The sequence below is a fragment of the Rhipicephalus microplus genome, chromosome 2, assembly GCF_043290135.1.
Source record: "Rhipicephalus microplus isolate Deutch F79 chromosome 2, USDA_Rmic, whole genome shotgun sequence".
NCBI lineage: Eukaryota > Metazoa > Arthropoda > Arachnida > Ixodida > Ixodidae > Rhipicephalus > Rhipicephalus microplus.
The window spans coordinates 279,620,146-279,642,776 of record NC_134701.1 but is presented as its reverse complement, the minus strand read 5'-3'; the positions used below and the strand labels follow the sequence as shown (position 1 = coordinate 279,642,776).

Sequence of the window (22,631 nt, the reverse complement as noted above, 5' to 3'; positions counted from 1 at the left end):
GGCGATGAACAGCTTTCGGTGAGGATCTTGGGGATGCTCTATAGAATGCTATAGTTTTCCACTGCAAAGCATTTCCAAAGCGAGGACATTAATTTGGTGATTTTCTGTCACAATGCGCACTACAATGAATCCAGCTGCCTCCACTTCTTTTAGCACATATTTCATCAGCGTGAAGAGCTGCTGTCCAGTGGAGTTATTTGTAAAAAAATACCCCACGGGTATTCAAATGCGCATGGAGAGTCCTGTCAAAACAAAACCCAATAATGAATTTGCTAGGACTGGCTCCCTTTTCGTTGATGTTGCACAATCCTTACCCAAGCCAATCTCTCCTATAAATGCATCTTTCTGCTTGTTGTATTGAAGGCGTTATCATATCCTAATTTTGTCCATAACTAGTGAACACACTTTGGCTTGCTGGACAGCGAGATTTTCCAGTTCCGCTTTAAGGCGTTCTTTCACGAGGCTCGTAAATCCCACTTCACCAGTAGTCATGCCCGGAAACCTCTAACGTGGTCCTGCTTGGAAGCTTCAAGAAATTTTCCCTTCTTATGAATTCATAGGCCTTTGGTGACAGATTTCTAAGGACAACACAGTTACGAACTGTAACCCTGGAGTAAGCAGGTCTGATCTTGGAGAAAGTATTCACCTGGTCAACAAGGATGCAGGCCCCTACGTGCTTTTCTCGTGCGGCTTTAACTACTTCGACAAAAGCAGTCAAATTACTATCTTCTTTCAGTTCTTCTTTGTACTTGTCTACTGTTTGTCGCAGCTATTGTATTTGTGCCTTTAAATCACGCTCCTTCCATCGAAACTTCTGGCATTCCAAAACAGAAATGCTGCTGCAAACATCTACTTGGGTGGCTTCGTGCTTCGAGGTTGGTTCAGTAGGAGCATCCGCAGCATGCATCTCAACCTGTAGCATGCAGCTCAACCTGTTGGTCGCAGCTATTGTATTTGTGCCTTTAAATCATGCTCCTTCCATCGAAATTTCTGGCGTTCCAAAACAGAAATGCTGCTGCGAACATCTACTTGGGTGGCTTCGAGCTTTGAGATTGGTTCAGTAGGGGCATTCGCAGCATGCACCTCAGCCTGTAGCACGAAACTCCTCGCCACGGTGGTCTAGTGGCTAAGGTACTCGGCCGCTGACCCACAGGTCGCGGGATTGAATCCCGGCTGCGACGGCTGCATTTCCGATGGAGGCGGAAATGCTGTAGGCCCGTGTGCTCAGATTTGGGTGCACATTAAGGAACCCCAGGTGGCCAAATTTCCGGAGCCCTCCACTACGACGTCTCTCATAATCATATGGTGGTTTTGGGACGTTAAACCCCACATATAAATCAATCGAAGCACAAAACTTCTGTGAGACCTGGAGAGCTAAAACTTGAGGAGAGTTCATCTGCAGGCTTGTCGCCGTGCCTTTCTCGGAAAGCTGTGCATCAGCATTGTTAGCAGCAAGCGCTCATTTTCTCACAGCTGCATCGCCCCGCAGTTTATTCGGCTTTGACTGCATGTACTGCGGGCAGTCGGAGGAAATGCTTAGAGCTGCCCCTCTCTTGAGTTCCAGCGGTTTGCATCCGTCTTTATAGTCTGTGGGTACAAAATGGCGGCTACACACAACACAGTAACGTGATGTTATGTTCGGCGTCCAGTCTTTCCTAGCGATATCTTTCAACAAGGTTGCTCTCACTTCAGATTCACAAGAAATCTCATGAAACGAAATACCAGGTACCTTACGTTTAGTATCCGAGTTGCACTTCAGAACACAACAGTAAGCCATGGCATCACGAAAACACGCAAAAGCTTTTTCAATCACGGGAGCATAGCAGTCAACACACGCGTCTACTACACGGGTCTGCGGCGAACTGTCTCCACGCTCCCCATGGCTGATGGCGCTATCTCTTGGGGGAACGATGCCAAGCGGGCACAGAGCACGAACAGAGGCTCCGCCTCTTTCGAGCGGGCACAGAAAGTATATAATATAGAAAGCTATATATATATATATATATATATATATATATATATATATATATATATATATATATATATATATATATATATATATATATATATATATATATATATATATATATATATATAATTGCAACATTTCGGAAGGTTTCTGTGCCTAATTTATACACTACTGTCACTAAACTTACTAGGCTTCAATAATTGTGCGCACGCATATGTACTCACCTGCTTTGCCAAAAACACCGAGCTTCTGCGTTTTTTATACTAAAAATGTCAAGCATGTGCATAAGTGTGTGTGTGTGTTTGTTCACGAGTCCTGACATAGGGGTGACTAAAGACAGAAAAAACAGGGTGTTTGGTTATTCTTTTTAGAAGTATATCACTCAAATTTTAAATGCACCAGTTTCTGTAGAAATGTTTTCAGCAACAAATGTCACTCCAAAAGGATCAATATGGTTTACCAAGTAGCCACATTTAATTCTAGGATACAACCACCCAATCACAAACAAGTGACCCACAAAGCCACACTTTCTCCAGCACTTTCCTGTGGCTAAGCAACTAACTATGCCTGAATGATCAAATGGTCTAAATGGTCAGCAACAAGCCACCATTCAGTTCTATATACAGTCAGAACCCTTTATAAGAGAGAGTGCTGCAGGAGACAATGGGTATTCTTAGTTGTTTTTTTTTAATTAGATGATGCCCTCAAGTCAAAAAGGCAGTATAGAGGGAAGTGGTCAATAAAAATAAATACAAAAAAATGAAATTCGAGATACAAGCGTTACCTTCATGGTTTATATGCTTAGATATAACGCTGTAACTATTTACAAATTAACAGGGTAGTACAGAACAATGAACACATTTTTTTCTAGCCTTGGTATACAATGCTAGCCAAGTTACTTCGAAAGCAAGCGTTGTCCTCGATGCCGGCTGTCGATGCAGCAAGGTAGTTCCAGTCTACTGGTGTGTGGGGAGCGAAGGCCTGTGAACAAAATTTTGTCTGAAATGAAGGTGCCCGAACTTTGCGAGAATGACCTAGCCTGGGTGTTACAAAAGATGAAGAAGATATGATTTCATGTATATTATGGCAATGGGAAAAAATTTTATGAAACAAAGATAAGCGTGAAACATGGCATTGAGATGCCAGAGGTGGTAAAATAAATGTTTTTCATGGTGACGACTCTTGCAGTACGATTGTAGCTCGTTAAAATGAAGCAGACAGCATTGTTTTGTACAAGCTCAAGTGCATTAATTACCCGTTATACAAACACGGGTCCCAAGTGACTGATGCATATTCTAGTTTGCTACTAACAAGCGTTTTGTACAATGTTAGTTCTAAACAAGTGGGTGCTTTAAAAGCATTACGGCAAGGTAGCTTAACATGCTGTTAGCACTGTTAATTATGCTACTGATATAAGGTGACCAAGTTAAGAATAGTTATATGAATGCCAAGGCAGCGGTACGACACGACTTGTTTAAGAATATTGCTATTTAGGTAATATGTAGCGGGAAAAAAAACGTGATGTGCGAGAAGTGCGCAAAACTTAACACTTGGATGAATTAAGCTGCATTAGCCAAGAGTTAGACCATTCTGCGACGGAAGCGAGGCAATTTCGTACAATACCAGAGTCATAGATGTCATTCATTTCTCAAAAAATTACACAGTCATGTGCAAATAGGTGTATGTTAGAAACCATACACCTAGGTAAGCCATTAATATAAATTAGAAAGAAAAGAGGGCCTAATACAGACCCATGAGGCATACCAGAGTAGACAGGGCTTTGCGAGAAAGTAGAAAACTGTTAACAGTTACAAACTGGGAGCGTTTACAGAAGTATTCAAGCCAGGAATAAAGGATAGAACCAAGGTTTAGTTTGCTCAACTTGAAGAGTAGTAGTTTGTGGCATACTTTTTTGAAAGCCTTCCCAAAATCGAGAAAGCTGCAGTCGAGCCACTGAGCAACTCGAATGGGAGAAAAGATGCTACTGTGAAGTAGCATGAATTCCCCCTCGATCTGCAGTGTCCCGACTGTGTTTGCCAGTTATTCACACTACACGCAAAAAACAGGCAGCCCAGGTAACACTGGCGTATGAATGCAGTTGACGCAGTAGTTGGGGCAGTTGATTGTGAAGGCCGAAGAGAAAGCCCTAACATACAAAGATTACCCGCACCCTGTAAAAAGAAAAGACGAGACTAAACTCTCATTCAACAGTAGACTTCAGAATCATGTACGGAACGTAGCCTACCTGTAGATTAGGCCGCCAAACCACATTACATCTTGCGTACCTCTCGAGTCAGTCGTGGAAAGCAATGAACACATTTAAAAAGAAAGTTGCTCATCCAGAAGCACGGTTGAAAAAATGGCAGGCCTATTGAGATCAAATGAAGAGACTCTTTTTAACTCAATTTTTCGTAATAGAGCACGTCTTTTCGCTTCAGGTGAGTTAAGCGGGCAGCTTTTGTGGAGAGAATAGAGGCCCACTCTACAAAAGACTGGAACTGTCAAGGCAAACTGCTCACATATGTGGGGTAGTCGGCACTTCTGAAAACAAGTTCAATATTACCTATTGTGCAAATATAAAATGCATTACTTACGACCTAATTAGAGTCACTGTTCTGTATATCAATGTGTCAGTGGAAGTGCTTCTTTTTGTGAGCAGCTGGCTGTACTAGAAAAGTGGGGCAAACGCTGGTGCGGGGAGAACTAGGCCCGAGAGGTCACTTTGGCAATAGGCTACAGGCCGCACTTTTTTTTTTATGCAGCAGCCATGGCACTGACTGGATTGGAAATCCCAACAAATGGGGGTCTAAGTGTGAAATATTCATTATACTTGCATGCTGCACAGTCTAACATACCATAGTCTCCAAGAAATCGAATATAGAGGAAGCCAAGGTACAGATTGAAACAATTTATTAACAATGCAGCACGATTTGTACAATGACTTATGAACACCTAAATTTAAAGATGGCACTCTAAACAAAAAGAAAAACTTTAGTTCTTTGCCACATAAATAAAAGCAACACACAACTTGTAACGTCGATCACTTCTGCTTTGAAGTCATCAATGCTTCCAGTAGCTTGCTTTGGAACTTGTCTACAACACTTTGAGGAGAACTTCCTGTCGTGTTGTTGGGGTTCTTAGAAGAGCTGGATGCTGACAGATTGGAAGGCTCTGTGACAACTTGGTGACCAGAGCTGATGTCGAGCTCATTCAGCACCTTTGTGAAGGAGTCAACTTTTCTTTCAATAAACTCCAGTTCAGGTAGAGCAACAGAGTCTCGGTTCTTGTAAAATGCCATCCTCAACGAAGCCCGTTTCTGCTTCAATTCTGCCAATTTTGTCTCGAGGTTACGTCTGAAAGCATCTTGCGAGTTTCCGCTGCTAGTGACATTGGTCTGACTTTGCGGCATGAATGCAGAAGATTGAGCACTGTCTTGCGACCTGCTAGCATCATTAGTCAGTGGTGAGTCGTCATCATAACCAGAGCACCGCTTATCACAGTTGTCCGCTTTATCCATAGACACAGTCCCATCAGACAGAGTATTGAAGCTGACCAACTTGCTTTCCAACTCATATCTCAAATTGTCCAATGGATGTTGCAAGATTTGGAGAATGAATGGAACGCTCTCTAAGTTATACAACTGGATGCTGTCAAAATAAAAGACATTGTCGCTCAGACATACTTCAAGGTGAAGTTCTGGGACACACTTTTTTTCCAGTAAAGCACCGTTCACACGGACATTCTTATCAGAAAGCTTTTTTGAAACCAAGTCCTCTTTCCAGCCAAAAACCTTTGAGATAGCCATAGAAGACATGTAGCGTTGCCCATTCCACACAATGATGTCAGCAGTGTAACCATTCGAGAAAGTCCACGGTTCTATAGCAGTTCTTGGTGCAACTGCTTCCGTCACAATTGTGCTTACTGCGAGCTCTTCATAAACCATGACCTCACTAAGAGAGAACTCCATCTTGCCATCAGACATTATCAACTCAACGAAACAGATGTCCTCCTCTTTGCGCACAACAGAGCAGGTGCATTCACCCATTTTCACTAGCTGCAAGAAGCGCTCCTTAGCTTTAGGAGTCCATGCCTGCTCATTATCAGGCTTTACACTTGAAAGCGAAGCCTTGATTGCCTGTGCAGGAAGTTTTAAAAAGTCGGATCGCAGTCTCCTGATTTCGAAAACTTTCACAGGCATTACTGTGCCATAATCAATGTAGAACACAAACACTTCACAAGCCTGAACACTTTTTACAACTGCCCTATGCCAGAGTGGTTGTCCATCAGTCGTGTACAGAGCAGCACAAACAAGCCCGGGCTTCAAATCGTTGATGTTTACAGAATAAAAATTCGAAGCAGCACTGTTGTAGAACTCGTCTAGCTCATTCATTAGGTATGTTAGTTGAGAGATCGCACCGTCTTCTGTAATTAAAAAATAAAAGTCTGATGGAGAAAACACTTCTCCTATAGCAACAGAAAATGTCCAGCAGTGGGGCAGTTCTTGTATGGGATAAGCGTAGAACTCTTCAGCAGCGATTTTAGGAGTAGATTGACCTACGTGCTGCAATGAATTTTGAAGACCCTCTTCAGTTAATTGTACGATGTGTTCTCCATCACCACGGTTTTTCACAGCTGCGAAGGGAAGTGCATACAGTATGTTACGAATGAAGCCGCTTGTGCACTGGCCATAAGCTTTGATGTGGTCATGCTCACCAAACTGGTTTTCATAGATGTCAAGCAGCTCTGAAACTTGGAGGCCTTTCGGATAATTGAGGAGAATAGACTGCAATCCAATCCTGATATCATCAGGCAGGGGAGGAACACCACTCTCCTTTTCCTTCCAGGGAAGCATTACTCTGTACACACCTCTCGAGTCTGGCATAACGCATGCCGAAGAGACTGAAGATAAAATATCTGGCAACATTTCAAGGGGGTGCTTATTCTGCGTGAAGTAAGCACTACTTCCAATTCTTTCCTCACACATTCCCATTAGCACTTTAATGTCAACACCAGTTGGATACTCATCTAAAATGCTCCTCAAGCAAGTTGCAAAACCTTTTGGAATGCAAAAATCATCTGTTGATGTTCCTTTGTTCACCACTTCAGGTGCAACTTGTGTCTGGTTGTCAGTAAACTCTCTGCTGACAGCTCCCCTAGAGCGTTCATCTCGGCCAGTACTTGCTTGTGCGCCAGTAGGTGTGGGTTGGTATGCAACAGCATCAGGATTGAGCATACTGCACACAACCTGCCCGTTTGGTTCACTATTACAGGTAACATCCGCTTTTTGTGGTGAAGGCATGAACGGATGACACAGTGAAGGCCTCAGAAAAGGCTGACCAGGAATAGCGCTGGTACCTTGCACCGGCAAAGTCTGTGTACACGCAGGTTGAAACATGCCACCGGTAACATGCTGCTGCGCTATCCACTTTTGAACAAGGCTGTTGCAGGGCATATAATGTTTACTTTGCTTTACAGAAACTAAGTTGAGCCCCAACAATTGGCTCATGGTGTCACCACTGTAGTGTGCATGCTCAGCAGTGTTCGAAACTTCCTTACAATTTTCACTTTGAGAAGCAAACAGAGATTCTATAAGAACTTGTTCCTGTTTAACGAAACGGGCGGAGTGACTGGGTGAATCGACTTCAAAATGGTCTTTTGTGTTCGTATGAGTGGGAGAACTTGATGCATTGCCGTTGAAAGCAGTGGAATTTTGTAGTAATGAATGGTGGAGCTTTGACACACCCCTGTATTGAGCTGTGCCTGTTGAGGCCACTGATTCAGGTGAAGTTCTGTTCTTTGAATCTGGAATGCTTGGAAGCATGTCTTGTGAAACTGAAGGTACAGACTGCATCTGTGGTGCCATGGCTGTTATTGCGCGGCCTTTTCCACCAAAGGAACTGCCACCTCCTCGGGCCCTTGGCACATACCTCCCTCGCACCGGTGGTCTGTACATCGGGTGCTTGACTTTAGATTTTGCAGAGCTTGGCTTTTGTTGCTTGACCAATCGGTCAATGTGCTTGACTTCCTGCGTTATCTTAGGTTGAATTACATATTCTCCAGTAGGGCCATGCTTTAAAGTAACTGCGTCAGAAATTTTGTTTAGAAACTGGTGAACATTTGCACAACCAAATTTATCAAATGGCACGGGATGGCCTTCCTCAGACTTGTAGACCTTTGTGAATTCGGAAATCGTCATGGGCCTGCTATGAGCAATTAGCAATGAAGTGATAACACACTTCAGTGAATCAAGATCTTCTGCCATTTTCTTTTAGCAAATGTGTCACAGTTTTGAATGAAGCGACAAAAAAAACTAATAATGTTTAGAAAAAGTCAACTGCAAAATGACATGAACTCCTTTCTGTTCAGTGGGAAAGCAGGCTCGTTACACAGTCAGCGTATGCAGCTGAAGGCACGGCAGTCGACACTGGTGAAGTTGACTTTGGGCACGACACTGACGTTCGCTTGCTGCACAGGCGAGTGCACCTTAATCTGGCGGAGGTGGGTGTCCCGGCCGTTCTGGTGATTCGAGAGCACAGCAATTTGCACAAAGAAGGTACGCACAGGATGGCCAGCTGCGTCACATGTCGCAATGTGCACCCAGCCCGTAGGTTCCGTCAAGTCCACAGCCTCCAGCTCCTGTAGGTCGTGGAAACTGCTGCCCACACGCACAGAAATCCTGCATGTTGAAGAGAGCTGAATGACAGCAATTCTTTGCCAATTTCTTTGCTTTGGCCAAATGCATTACCTAGGGCACTCAGCACCTCCCAGTTTAACAAAAAAAAAATAGAAGATATGATAACCGCTATTCAATTTGCCATAATTTAGGTCACCTAACCTGAAACAGTTCAGCATACAGGTGTATTTTGTACAGTTTCAGCACCAGACTTCAGTAAATGTTGTAATACACACGAAGTTATCATAGCAGAAGTGCAATTACTTCATGTTGAATGGCAAAGCCGTTGGCAGCTGATAAAAATTTCTCACTGCTACTAGGGATGCACAGTTAAGGTTTCCAACTCCTGCATGGCTGAAATCGGGACAGGAGTGCTTGAGTTGAATGATACGTTGAAAAGCCGAGACCTGAAAACCTGGGTTGCTCATTAATGCCTAAAACTTGTCTCTATTGTTAAGGGGACTGTCTACCGTCCTTCAGTGCTCTCCTGTTATGTGTCACAATAAAAAGCAGACCATGTGAAGTGTCAAACCTTGCAGCGGTTTCTCTGGAAAGTGGGTAGAGATCTTTTTAACAGAATTAGTCTGTTCCCGTTATGCCTTTTTCGTTGGTGGGAGGAGTGCCCACAACACTGGACGGTGCCGGTGAAAGCCGAAAACTGAAACCGCGTCCTATTATTGCAGGCTTCAGCAAGTTTAGTTATTAATAAAACAAATACCTCTGTGGTCATTTTAGGCATGCACACATTTCTTTGTTGGTCTTATGAGTGGCGGAGGACCCTGTAGTCACGTTTCTCCACTTTTTGCAGGCAGACATGCAGGCAAGTGAAGACATCGCCGGCAGCGCCACCGTGCACATGAGAAAAAAAGCAAAAATTGGTCCCCGGCACAACCTAAAGCTGCCTCAAGTGCATAAAATACAAATTCAAGTCAAACGTGTTTGTTTTCAAGCAAAATAGGTCTACCTGCGAGGATTTTTTGTCCTACCAATAGATTGTCAAGATTTACCACATTTGCTGTTCGGTGACGCTAGTGGTCACTTTTTATTGACTTTCAACAGCAAGTTAAAATTATACGTCATTTTTCCTGGCAGGAAAGCACGCTCGTTGCCGTCGATGTGATGAGTCTTTTCATTTGCGCCACAATCAGAAACATTTTTCTGAGCAGCAGACAGTCCCTTCAAGAAGCAAAAAATAATGAAAATCTAAAAACTGCTATTGTCAGTCATAGACAGAAAGCATGTACAGTAGACTCTCAATAAACGGAAATATGTTGAATGAATCTGCTGTTTGCACAGAAATGCCTCTAATATGAATGGTTTCATACTTGCATTCTACACCTCTCTTCATCTCTCATTAAATGAAACTCCTGCTAGACAGAACACATTTTCCTGGTCCCTTTATATTTCGTTTAAGGAGCGACCACTGAATGACCACTCCCAGTATGAGCTACACCGTGGTAGGAGTGCGCGGCCAAGCGTACTGTCAGGTTGCACAGCTGCGCCAAACGCAACATGTTTTCAAGTAATCAGGGGAGGGTTTGGCTGTTCCTGCAAGTGCCCAAAACCTCCACCGACTTTCACGCTCACCCTCGTTTTGTGCTCTGGTGTGTCTCAGCTTCTAAAATGATAACTGTGAAAGCAAGCAAGTGGGGAGCGCTGCACGACCATAAAAACAATGAAGCTCTCTCCCAATAACACAAAAATACTCAGACCTCCATATAACAAAACCTGGACATAACGAAATATCAATTACAACAAAGTGAATGAGTAATAGTCTTGCAATAAACAGAGTTAAGAATATACCTTCATAATGATTTTCAGGTATAAAAAACTTATTTTCGTGTAAGACGCAACTTTGTAATAATGAGGTTTTAGTGTATGCCATAATCAGTACAACTGCACAACATTCCATGCATACACTCGCGTGGCGTTGTTCATACTGGGCCAGTAGTATATACACACATACACAACAAAAACAGTTTCAAAACAAAGCCTATGCCATGGAAATTATGCATTGGAAACGGCCTATGAAACTCTCATGTGGCTGCAGTTTCTACTACAGCTATTCTGCCTTGCTAGATCTTATAGAAGGCGATCCTGCTTTAGGGTGGTTGACTTGCAGTATTTGACATCCTAAAAGCAGCTTTGGCAACGAAAGATCAAATAGTAGAAAGCTATAGATAATTTCGAACACTTGGGCTTCTTTATCTTTCAACAGTTTTCAACACAGTACCTGAGCTTCTAGCATTTTTCATCCACCGAAATGCAACTTTGGCCTGATTTGAACCAGACTCTTTCGGGTCACCAGACAAGCACTGTAACCCATTATACCGCTATAATGATGTCGATCCCGCTTCAAGAAACGCCAAACCCGAACATTAAGTTGATGTCCGTTAAAATACCTTTCCAAACCTCTTGCAATGACAACTCATGCCAAGACGTTCAACATAACAGAAAAATAGAATGTGAAATGCCTGAAAATTCCTAGCCCATTAAAGTTGTCTGCCCCTACATGAAGTCGTGTGATGCCATGTACACTATCGCCGTTCTTGACTGCATAACATGTGGCACCACAGTGCCTTGCCTAAAGCATGGGGAGCACGGCCAGAAAGCGAGGTGACATCACAGGTGGCAATTTCTCTCACTTGCAGTCGTGGCTCTGCAGGAGCCAGAGGAGACCTACATGCAGGGGTGGAACAGCGTACATGGGTTTCAAAGCAGTCTTGGGAGCAAGCAAAAGTGCTTGGAGCAGCCAGAAAGGCCTCTTCGAACAAATTTAGAACAGTCAGAACATTCGGAGCAGATGTAGCTCTATTACACAGCACTTGTAAAGCAGCATTTGTCCAATGCTGCGTTTTTTACAAGCACTAAGCTAAATTGTGCAAAAGCCCTATTATTGTGATAGAAATCATATGAACACTCCTGACGAGTTTTTGACGCCGTTATGTTCCTTACAAATTCCAAATGAATAAAATCCCGGCACACACTATGTTCTACCCCTGTGTATAAGCGCGCGAGCGGCGCAACGAACGCCAAGATCAAACAATACGACCCATCTCAGTCGCTCAAAGGGTGCATTCAATAACTCCCACATGGGAGGCCTGCTGTAGAAGCAGAGTGGAAGCACTCTACCTGTCTTGAAAAGCATGAAAAAAAAAAAAAGCGAGGGAGGGGGAAGAGATGTCGCTCGAGCAACAATGGTCAACTTTGCTTTTAAGGGCGTGATCGCGACCGCTGGCGCGCACACCAGCTCGGAAGCCTTCAGCGGGTGGCTCGCATACAGTTCTACGTGCTGCACTCTCATCGCAAAGCTACTGTGCGAAAAGTGTAGCTCTCCCTGAAGCGGCCGTATTTTAACATGGTGTTTTATGCTGAGGTCCACCAAGACTTTTGTGACGTTGATAAAATGAATGCTACCAAATCGGAAAGAAAAAGACTTTTATAAAAATGTTCCCTTTCCCGTCAGGAATCGAACCTCCGACTCTACAGGCCGCGGCGGTATGCGCCCAACGCTCTGCTCAAACAACTGAGCTATCGTAGCAGATGAAAGACCTTTTACAAACGCACCTTGTATCTCTCATATGTTATCTCTCCCACAGTTGTCTCCGTTAGCGGGGCGGGGCATAGCTGCCGTCTGTGAACGATGAAGCACGATGCCGTCTGTGAACGATGAAGAAGTAACGCGGCATACTTACTGGCGCCGATAGAGTACAATTCGTCGACGATGCAATCAAAGCACGACTTCTGAGAATGCACGCCAGCATACAATCTTAAGAGGTCATGGTTAGAACGCCTAGATAGCAGCAAAAAAACACCACACACGCATAGAGAATTTGGCCTATACACACATTCTTTGCATTTGAAAGAATTTTATGTAGCACAAAACGAAATATGACAACAGGAAGGCACAGATGAACAGGACATGCTTACCTGTTTCTGTATTTCGTTTCGCATTATATGAAATTCTTTTAAATGCATAACCAACAAGCCCATATTGCAACTCTCGTCCTCTGTTCTTTGCATTTCACTTCGTGTAAGCTTGTGAGGCTCATTGTCGAAGTAGTGCAACTTCCACATGCACCAACGGTGTTTTGCTGCAGACTACTTTGAATGTGATGGCGCCGATGTAAGGTCTGGCGTCGCAGGCCACGGGAGCGAGTCTTCTCGGTCTCAAAAGGGCGCGCTTCCCAAAAAGCCTATTCTCGGGAGACGATAATCTCGGCGTAAGCACGCCCCTTCTGGCAAGAATACCACGGTCAATCGCTGCTTCTAGCAACCAGCTAAATGGTCCCCGGAATGCGGATTGCCGGCTCCGTCAGGAGTAGAGTCCGCGGGACGACAGCGTAGTCATCTCGCGGTAATGCAGGAGGCCCGCAGCCGAACGGCGCCACCATTGTGTGCGTTTGCACAGTTCGCGGAATGTTGGGGGCAGGCCGGTCCTGTCGTCTCTCTCTTTCCGACCGAGAAGAGGGGACGGCAACAAGTGTGTTGTCTGTCCAATAAACGGACTAAATTGCTTTGGTTGGCCGTGAGGAGAATCGGGAGGGGCAACCGAGGTATTAAAACCTGGCTTCCGAGGCCTCGCGAGAGGGTCTGGTCGCAACAAAGAGTGCTCTGCACTATCGGCTCTGCCGAGGCAACATGCGACGGTTCCGACGGTCAAGTCTTGTAAATATGTACATAAGTTTCTGTACATAAAGTCGAGTTGTTGTCACGTGTGAAATGTGCTGGCCTCCATCCCCGAACAAGCAGCAGCAGCGACGACAAAACAGGACGGACACCGAGAAGCAACCAACCTTCCACTCCCTTCTGTAGCAACAGCCGCTACGCAGCTGGGAGAGCTCTACTCAAGGGAACAGAGGGAGTGGGTAGAAGGTTGAGTTTTACTGGCGCAGTCCGACAGGATCGAGACGACGACGACAAGGAGCGCTCTGCGCAACAAGAAGATCGTCGTGTTGCGGAGAACATGCAAGACCAAAAGCCAAGACATCGGCTGTTCCAACGAAGAGCCAAGTAACTGAGCTGAGGAGGCGGCAGTGTGGCAGCCATCGACCCGAGGAAGCCAGGGGTCCAGCTACGGTCATCCCGATTCATCAGTCCGGCGACATCGAGCAACCAGCGAGCAGAAACTTCAAATGTGGTGAGTCCTCTGGTGTTCTTACATCTCAGGGGTGCCGCGCTTTTTTTTTTTAGTTTTAAGGCGTCCTATGGACACGAGGTTTGCCCACTTAAACCCGGACAGGCGAGTGCAGGCCATGAGTCGTGAGTCGGGGGACGAGAGCGACGTGGGAAACCCGGGAGAGGGTAGTGCGCGGGAGAGCCAGAAAGATGACCGTTTCGGAAATCTCACGCCTGAACATAGACTGCAGGAATTGCGGTTGGAGATGGAGAGGCTGTCGCAGATGATGGGCGGAAGCTCTCAATGGAGTGGACCCGAGTTCGGCAGGCGGGATCCGTGTAGCGAACTTAGACGCTACTCAAAAGTCCTCACAGGGGTGTTACCCAAATTTCCAGCCGAGGCTGAAGCACCAGTGTGGTTTGAGTCCGTGGAGAGTGCCCTAGAAGCGTTTGAGGTACCGGGGGAGTTTTGGGGACGTTTAGTTTTCCCGTTGGTAGCGGAGAGAGTCCCGTTTTTGTCCACGCGGCTAAGCCCAACAGAGCACAAAGATTACCAGGTAATCAAGCAAACGGTGCTGGACGAGCTCAGACTTTCAGCCGGGGAATATCTAAAAAGATTTTTAGGGTCAGGCAAGCGTGCGAACGAGGGGTGGAGACCTTTTTCGACACGTTTAGAGAGCTACCTCCACTTTTACCTTGAGGCAAGAGGGATGTCGACATTCGAGGGCCTGGTCAAGCTTTTGGTGGCCGACCAGTTAAAGAAAGATTTGTCGGAGGAGGCCTTGCGATATGTGATACTCCAAGAAGGTAGAGTGTGGATGAGCGCCCCAGAGATATCCGCGTTGCTGCGAACGTTTGAAGAAGCACAGGGGACGAACAGCGCCGCGAGACAGGCGAAGCAAAGCGTAGCGGAGTCGAAAAGCGCGAGCAGGGCTACATCCGACGAAGAGACAACGAAGGGCCGCGGGGCTGGGAAAAACCGTGTCGTGGAGGGGAAACCAAAGCCCAGGGCCTGCTACAGTTGCGGCAGTACAGGGCACCAGAAATGGAATTGTCCGCAGCGTCAGAAACAGCTGACGGAGGTGCTTCCAAACAGTAAAGCAGACAGCTTAGCGGCGCGTGTTTCGATTGAAGGTCCCCCAGCCGCACACAGTGATTTAATCCCAGTATCGCTCGACTGCAAAGATAAACATATAGGAGCAGTGTTAGACACAGGTGCAGAAATTACAGTAGTCTGTGAGAACGTGGTCCCGCCAGAGTTGGTGCAACCGCATGGGATGGTCAACCTGACGTCGGCGTTCGGGGAGAAAGTACAGGCCAAGCTTGCAGTTATTCTACCGACTATGTCGCGTGAGCGTGGAGTTTTTTGACGTTAGGGAACCAGTCCCAGTGTTGTGCGCGTTAACGGACCGTCTAACGGCACGAACCGATTGCCTATTTTCCGAAGAAGCATGGAAACTACTACACGAGGAAAGCACCCTCGAAGGGGCAATGGAAGGTACAGCAGAAGTGGGCGGCGCTCGGCCAGAGTTCGAAAGCAAGCCTCAGCACGCCGAGGCCGTATGGCGTCAGAACGAGGTGGACACTCGTGTAAAATTGGTAGAGCGACACGCGACCGAGAAGATGTTGATCAGCGAGGTAGCTGTAGCAAGCCGCGATGAAGGGGATCAGCGGGATGACAGCGTGTTGCCTAACGAAGCCCCGAGCATCGGCATGAAGGAGAGGTCCGCGTCAGATGAGTTTCACGAGAAACAACGGGGAGACCCGACTTTACAGGAAGCGTGGAGAGGAGCGGCGACAGGAAAAGGCAGTATGCTAGTAATCGACGGGTTACTTTATAATAAGGATAAGATGTTGGGGAAATGGGTAACTCAGCTGGTACTGTCGGAATGCCGCAGAGGGGAAGTTTTGCAACTTGCGCACGAGTCAAGCTGGGCCGGGCATTTTGGTTGCCGTAAAACGTGCTTTAGGATCAAGTACAGTTTTTATTGGCCAGGCGTAGGAGACGACGTACAATGACCAGGGCAAATGTTTCCGAAATGGGAAGGGCCAGGCAGTGTCACCGAGAGATACCGCGAGCATTCATACTTCGTGCAGATGCCAGCAGGTAACCGGAAACTGGTGCACACGAATAAGCTGCGCCCATAGCAGTCCAGGGTTAAGTCGGTAGGAATAATGTTCGAGGAGGACGGTGATTTCGGTGAGCTAGAGTGCGCCCCACAGCCAGGGGCAATGTGTAGTGAAGAAGTTTTTCCATCACGTGATATGGTAGCCCATTTAGTAGAACGGGAACGCGGAGTGATCTGCAAAGTGTTCAAGAGGCATGTGGAGCAGTTTGGCGGGGGGCCGACGGTAGCGGCAGTAAGGCCACACGAGATAAGGTTGCAAGACGGGTTTGTCCGCAGAAGCCCGCATCCGTACCGGGTACCCAAAAGCTTACAGGCCGAGGTGGGGAGGCAGGTAGACGAGCTGCTCGAATTGGGGTTGATCTTTCCGTGCGAGAGCCCGTATGCCCATCCGCTGGTATGCGTTCCGAAGAAAGACGGCAGCATGCGACTCTGTGTCGATTTTCGGGCATTAAACGCGGGGACGGTGGCGGACGCATACCCAATGGCCCTTCAGCAAGAACTCATAATGAGCGTAGGAAAAGCGAAGTACATACCGCTGCTCGACCTGCGAAGAGGTTATTGGCAGGTACCACTCGAGTCTTCTTCACGCCTGCTTACAGCGTTTGCGTGTCATCGCGGACAGTTTGCCTGGTTGGTAATGCCCTTCGGGCTTAAAAACGCTGCTCAAACATTCCAGAGGGCAATGAACGAACTGCTAAGGCCACACAGCGGATACTGCTGTGCATACCTGGATGATATAGCCGTTTTTAGCGAAACGCTCGAAGAGCACGCGGAACACCTGGGGCGGGTGTTTGAGACCCTAAAGCGGGTTAACCTGAAGGTCAAGAGGGATAAGTGCCAGATAGCTCGTCCATCGATCCGGTATTTGGGACATGTGGTAGGTTCGGGACAGCATGCACCTGACCCTGAGAAGCTTGCAGCGATCAAAGGTTTAAAGGCGCCGGAGACTAAAAGAGAACTACGCAGCGTACTGGGCCTGTGTGGCTACTACCGAAGCTATGTGAAAGATTACGCAGAGGTAGCGAGGCCCCTGACAGAGCTAACGGGGAAGCGGATCCCGAACCGAATTCCGGGGTCCGCGGAAGCTGAAAGGGCGTTTCAGCGGCTTAAGATCGCGCTGTGTGGGGCAGCAGAATTATCGACCCCAGATCCCGAGAGGCCGTATTGGCTGTTTCCAGACGCGTCCGCGGTCGCGGCTGGAGTCTGCCTGTCGCAACGTGCGGACGATGGTACCGAGATGCCGATCGCATTTGCGAGCCACAAGTTCTCTCCAACTCAAATGCGCTGGTCGACTATTGAGCGAGAGGCCTTTGCAGTCATCTGGGGTCTGAAAAGGTTTGATTTCTGGCTCTTCGGCGCACAGGTTACCGTGGTGTCAGACCACAACCCACTAGCTTTTCTCACCCAGGGCACTCTTCCTGGGGCTAAGCTTACCTTTTGGGCCTTGGCGCTTCAGCGGTATCATGCAGTGGTGCAGCATAGGAAAGGCGTCGAGCATGGCAACGATGCACTTTCGAGGGTGCCTAATGAGTGCTGGGGATCGGCAGTGGTGCTCCGGGGGTCGAGACACTAGAGGACTAGGCACGTGCTGGACACTCAAGAGTGACGTGCGCGAACCTGTGGACAATTGAACAGCACCACGCGTTGAAAGGTCTATGTGCCTCAGTGAAGTGTATTGTTTCTCTTGTGTGTGTGTAGCATGCAGGAGTCATTGGAATTTTTGTTGAATTTGAACGGCACCATGTGCCGAAGGGTGTGTGTGTGTTTCAGTGAAGTATTTTTTTTGTGTATAAGTACGACTGCAAGCATGTAGAAGTTTGTTGTTGTTTTACTTGCCTGCTTTATAGATTGTACTTGTGTGCACAGTGACCTCGTGTCTATTTTTTTCTTCTTTTTTTTTACTATGTGGTGGCGTCCGTTTGGTGGGGCCCCAAGGGTTAAGCAGAGAAAGTATTGCACGCGTTGCAGAAACGCCTCTGACGTTTAAGGAACTGCCAAGTATGACCACAGGGTTGGAGACGTGCAGCGCCGTACCTTTATGTTGTTATTCGCGCAGCTGCATTTGAGCGCTTGCGCGAATCTCGGAAAAGGCGTGTAAGGTCTGGTGTCGCAGGCCACGGGAGCGTCTTCTCGGTCTCAAAAGGGCGCGCTTCCCAAAAAGCCTATTTTCGGGAAACGATAATCTCGGCGTAAGCGCGCCCCTTCTGACAAGAATACCACGGTCAATCGCCGCTTCTAGCAACCAGCTAAATGGTCCCCGGAATGCGGATTGCCGGCGGGTGACGGGAGGACAGTGCATAGCCACCCATCCGTCAGGAGTAGAGTCCGCGGGGTGGCTGTCATACCGGACAGCGTAGTCATCTCGCGGTAATGCAGGAGGCCCGCAGCCGAACGGCGCCACCATTGTGTGCGTTCGCACAGTTCGCGGAACGTTGGGGGCAGGCCAGTCCTGTCGTCTCTCTCTTTCCGACCGAGAAGTCGAGTGAGGGAAGAAGAGAGCGAGAGGAGGGGACGGCAACAAGTGTGTTGTCTGTCCAATAAACGGACTAAATTGCTTTGGTTGGCCGTGAGAAGAATCGGGAGGGGCAACCGAGGTATTAAAACCTGGCTTCCGAGGCCTCGCGAGAGGGTCTGGTCACAACAAAGAGTGCTCTGCACTATCAACTCTGCCGAGGCAACATGCGACGGTTCCGACGGTCAAGTCTTGTAAATATGTACATAAGTTTCTGTATATAAAGTCGAGTTGTTGTCACGTGTGAAATGTGCGGGCCTCCATCCCCGAACAAGCAGCAGCAGCGACGACAAAACAGGACGGACACCGAGAAGCAACCAACCTTCCACTCCCTTCTGTAGCAACAGCCGCTACGCAGCTGGGAGAGCTCTGCTCAAGATAACAGAGGGAGTGGGTAGAAGGTTGAGTTTTACTGCCGACTAATAGTGTTGCTGCAGTAAGTGGAGCAGAAAGGCGAGGATGTCGACGGGCGAGTGCATGCCTCGATGGAGTGAGACGAAGGAAAGCGGGACGTGCAACGCCTGCACACATTCGCAGCTCAAGCTACAAATATCTTCCTCCCGCAATCCTGATGCACATTGAAGTAGAGTATGCATGAGCCCAGGCATAGGTTACACTATTACTCGGGAGTGCGCACCATGCCGCTTCTCTCAAGTGAGACGCTTTGAAGAAGTGTATATCGAGTGCCAGAGTTTACTACGTACTTGTTGATGCCATATTTACACGCAATTTATGATACGCTGCATCCAGGTATAAGTTAAAAGCCTTAGCTACCACAATAATCAAATCATGATCATGGGCATTAGTTGTTGCGATTCAAATGTGCCACTAGGCGTCAATGTGGGTATATCCACATTAAATGGTGTGATAGCTGCCAAAAACCAATAGACATAGTACAAACTCTCATTTATGAATGCAATAAGCACTACTTCTGTGAAAGCACATGTCACATTGATAATATATAGATTCCTATAACGAAAGAATCGTTTTTTTTTTAGTGCTGGAGTTTTGTAAAGTTGGGTGAGATTAGATCCAGTGAAGGCCTTCCCTACTTCCCAGCTTGGTTGTCTAAGAAGTCAACAGTTGCAACTCGGCACCTTCGCTGTTACTTCCCCTTGAGGAAAGAGTTACGTTGGTTTAAATAATCCCATTTTAGTTGAAGCATTGTGAAAGTCTTAATTACCCAATCAGACAGGCAACTGTGTCAAAATGTTCAGCTTCAATATTCAATAATGTGCACTTTTTTTTTTCTTTTCTTTCTTCTCATAACAATGGCCAACCTATATCATGTCAGAAATGTGCGATCCACTGGAACGCGGTTATAGGGGAGCAATCTGGCGACATTGTTATCAGTGACAATGTGGTATATCTAGAGTTTCAATGCTTCTCGCAGCTATAAAAAGAAATGATAGCTCCTGGAAATGCACATGCTACGAGAATATTCAGGCTACACACACACAAGCACCCATACACGCAAATTTCTCCCGACTTAGCTGTTCTGTTTGATTAGCACAATAGTAGGTAAATTATTAGTCGTCCGGGTTGCCCACACAAAGTGCCTTCATATTTTATGCTTCAGTTAAGCTGCCATTGCTTAGCTACATCGTTAGGCTATGTGTTGAACAAAAACTTAAAACAAACAACATTTTCGATTCCTGTAGTTTCTAGATTATAAGAAAATATGCCTGCATTAAAGCTGCCATTGCTTAGCTACATCGTTAGGCTATGTGTTGAACAAAAACTTAAAACAAACAACATTTTCGATTCCTGTAGTTTCTAGATTATAAGAAAATATGCCTGCATTACAGACCTTTTCAGTTTACCACGAATGTGAGAATAGTGCACTGCGTGAATAGTCAACGGTTCATTCACTAACTATGGAGCAATAAGTGCATACATATTCGCAACTTTCACGGCCTATAGGTGGCGCGACTACATCCAACATTGTTTTAATTGAGATGATCGCCCCGATACAGACAGTACTGGAAAGTACACTTTTGGCCAAGACTGCTATTTTCCGCGTCTCGGTGGCCCTTTGATTTATGTTTTTGAGAAAGTAGGGAAGCGCTAACATAATATATTAAGCGAATAAATGCTGGGTAGCACATTGGGTATATAAATATGTGCGAAATTATAAATAAGACAAACACCTACGCTCTCCACCATTGTGTACAATCGCACGCAATGACTGGTGTCATGTTGGAAAAGTATTATAATGGGAGTCTCAGTACAAATTTTTCAGTAATGCCAGAAACATTTCCGGAGACGCGCTTCGTCTTCAAGTTTTGCTTGCATTGTATTTTGCGCAAAGCTTGTTCAGTTCACCTGAAAGCGCGAAGCAGAGTAAGCAGACGAAAAAAAGTTATTTTTCAATTCAGAAGCACAAGAACCATGTCTTATTACCGGCAATATGATTCTAGGGTGCTTTCTTGACTAAAATAACATCAAAAGAAATAATATCAAAAGAATAGAATTCGGCAAGCAGCACGAACGAAACCAGTGGTAATATGCAATTTTCCCGTTTAAGAGGGGTCGTTCCCGTTACTGCACTATGTTTCGATATTTGAGAAGTACAAAAGATAGCATGGTACGGAGAAGAAACGACAAAAAAAAAAAAAAAGCGCCATCAGAAAGTAAGACCGCGCATGAATTGCTGCAGATCTGAAGGTCATGAGGCACTTCGCAGACCCCTCAGATGTGTAATGATGTGAACGTTTTGAAACCGGTCCTTTCATTCTATTCTAGAAACGGAACGCATTCCTAATTTAGTTCTGGTATTGTTTGCTCTGCGACCGTGTCAAGCAGATGATCTAAGCGTGAAAACTGCAAACCTGGAAGCTGCGGTACTCTTACACAAAACAGGTGCTGCATACATTCACAAGCTTTATTTGCCTGCTAATTTTAACCCTATTAACAGCTCATGGCGTTTTGAGGTGCTAATTTGAATGGTAGGCTTACTTTTCCTCACTGTGTATGTAGGCTGTGAGCATCGAGGCTCGCAATCAGTCGGATTTCTGTTTCTTTCTACATTTCATTTGCCTACTTTATCTACTTTTCCTTTAAAGGGTTCCGGTAATATCGAGGCCGTTCACAACGATGCAAAACGACCACAAACGCAGGCAAACAAGCAGCAACAACTGTGGTTTGAAGCAGGTCCAAAACTTCGATCATCTCAGCAGAGCTTTCGGCCGTTACCGCATAGCGGCGCCTCAGTACCTGGAAGTTGCGAATAATGAATGAACATAACGTGTAGTATGCTGTAACGCATTGACAAGAGCGAGAAAGCTTGGGCTAGTTGGTATGACATGACGATAGTTATAGCGCGAAAACAGAACGACGACAAAGAGACAAGAAGGGCACGAGTGCTTCGTGTCCTTGTCTCTGTTGTCGTTCTGTTCTCGCTCTATAACTATGGTCATGACATAGACAGGCTTCTCTTGTAGACAGAAACTGAAAATGATGGGGATCAGTTCATGAACAGTTCAAAAGAAATGACAGCGTGTCTAACTTTCTTATGCACTGAAGGCGATAATAACGGCCAACGGAAAGAAAGCACAGGCACTGCGGTATGCAGTTAACCATTACGAAACTTTGAAAGGCGTAACTTCTCCGGTGTACACTGTTCGCTTTTATCACAAACCCTTGCTAAGTAACAATGGCTGCAGACATCGTCAAGGTACGCGTACCTGTTAGGGGTGTAGCTTTCGTCGAGCTTATAGTCGGCGTAAATGCATATCCCCTGGATGGTCGTCTTGCGACGGAACTGAATGTTGACTAGATGCGGCTGCGGCCCATCGGATTGCCAGTACGTGTCGAGGCAGTTGTCCCGCAGCTGATCAACGCCGAATCCTGCAAGAACATCCACAATCACGTAAAACGCTTCACAGCACATGCTGTTTACACAACCGTAAGTTGCCCAGACGCGAGGGACGCGAGAAAACGAGACGCGCCACGGACGCGCCTGCCCAAAAGCTCCCTCGCCACGAGGAAGAGTTGGGCGTTCTCTCACGGCCCCACGTCCCGGAATGTTTAGACGCCTGCAAATACATTGAATGGCTTCTTGACTTACCCGGCTTGCAAGACGATAGTGACCACACGGCCTGCGCTCCAACTTCCCTAACTTTGCCTTCCCGTTCCAAGCTTAAAGAATCGCGGACATAGCCTGTGTTCATGGCAGCACGGGATTCAGACTAGGCGAGGTACTGGCACGCACCTTCGAATAGCTGAAAA

General features: G+C 46.5%; 2 protein-coding genes across 3 annotated transcripts in view; both read right to left on the bottom strand.

Annotated features, from left to right (window-relative positions):
- The window catches only part of LOC119179555 (Aminoadipate-semialdehyde dehydrogenase), a 75,094-nt gene that overhangs the window by 52,121 nt on the left and 342 nt on the right, over positions 1-22,631 (bottom strand). For both annotated transcript variants that reach the window (XM_075882101.1, XM_075882100.1), the window contains exons 2-3: positions 22,471-22,624; positions 22,088-22,250 (exon numbers count right to left, since the gene is read on the bottom strand). In XM_075882101.1, the coding sequence (XP_075738216.1) occupies positions 22,088-22,250; positions 22,471-22,573 (266 nt within the window). In that variant the 5' untranslated portion in view covers positions 22,574-22,624. The remainder of the gene's footprint in view (positions 1-22,087; positions 22,251-22,470; positions 22,625-22,631) is intronic.
- On the bottom strand, positions 4,863-8,357 carry LOC119179545 (uncharacterized). The gene has a single exon (XM_037430650.2). The coding sequence runs from the start codon at positions 8,229-8,231 to the stop codon at positions 5,010-5,012; it is 3,222 nt and encodes a 1,073-aa protein (XP_037286547.1). The 5' UTR covers positions 8,232-8,357; the 3' UTR covers positions 4,863-5,009.

Bases quoted from the DNA above. Each gene is read 5' to 3' on its own strand.
- LOC119179545 (XM_037430650.2), bottom strand. From the start codon at position 8,231: ATGGCAGAAGATCTTGATTCACTGAAGTGTGTTATCACTTCATTGCTA.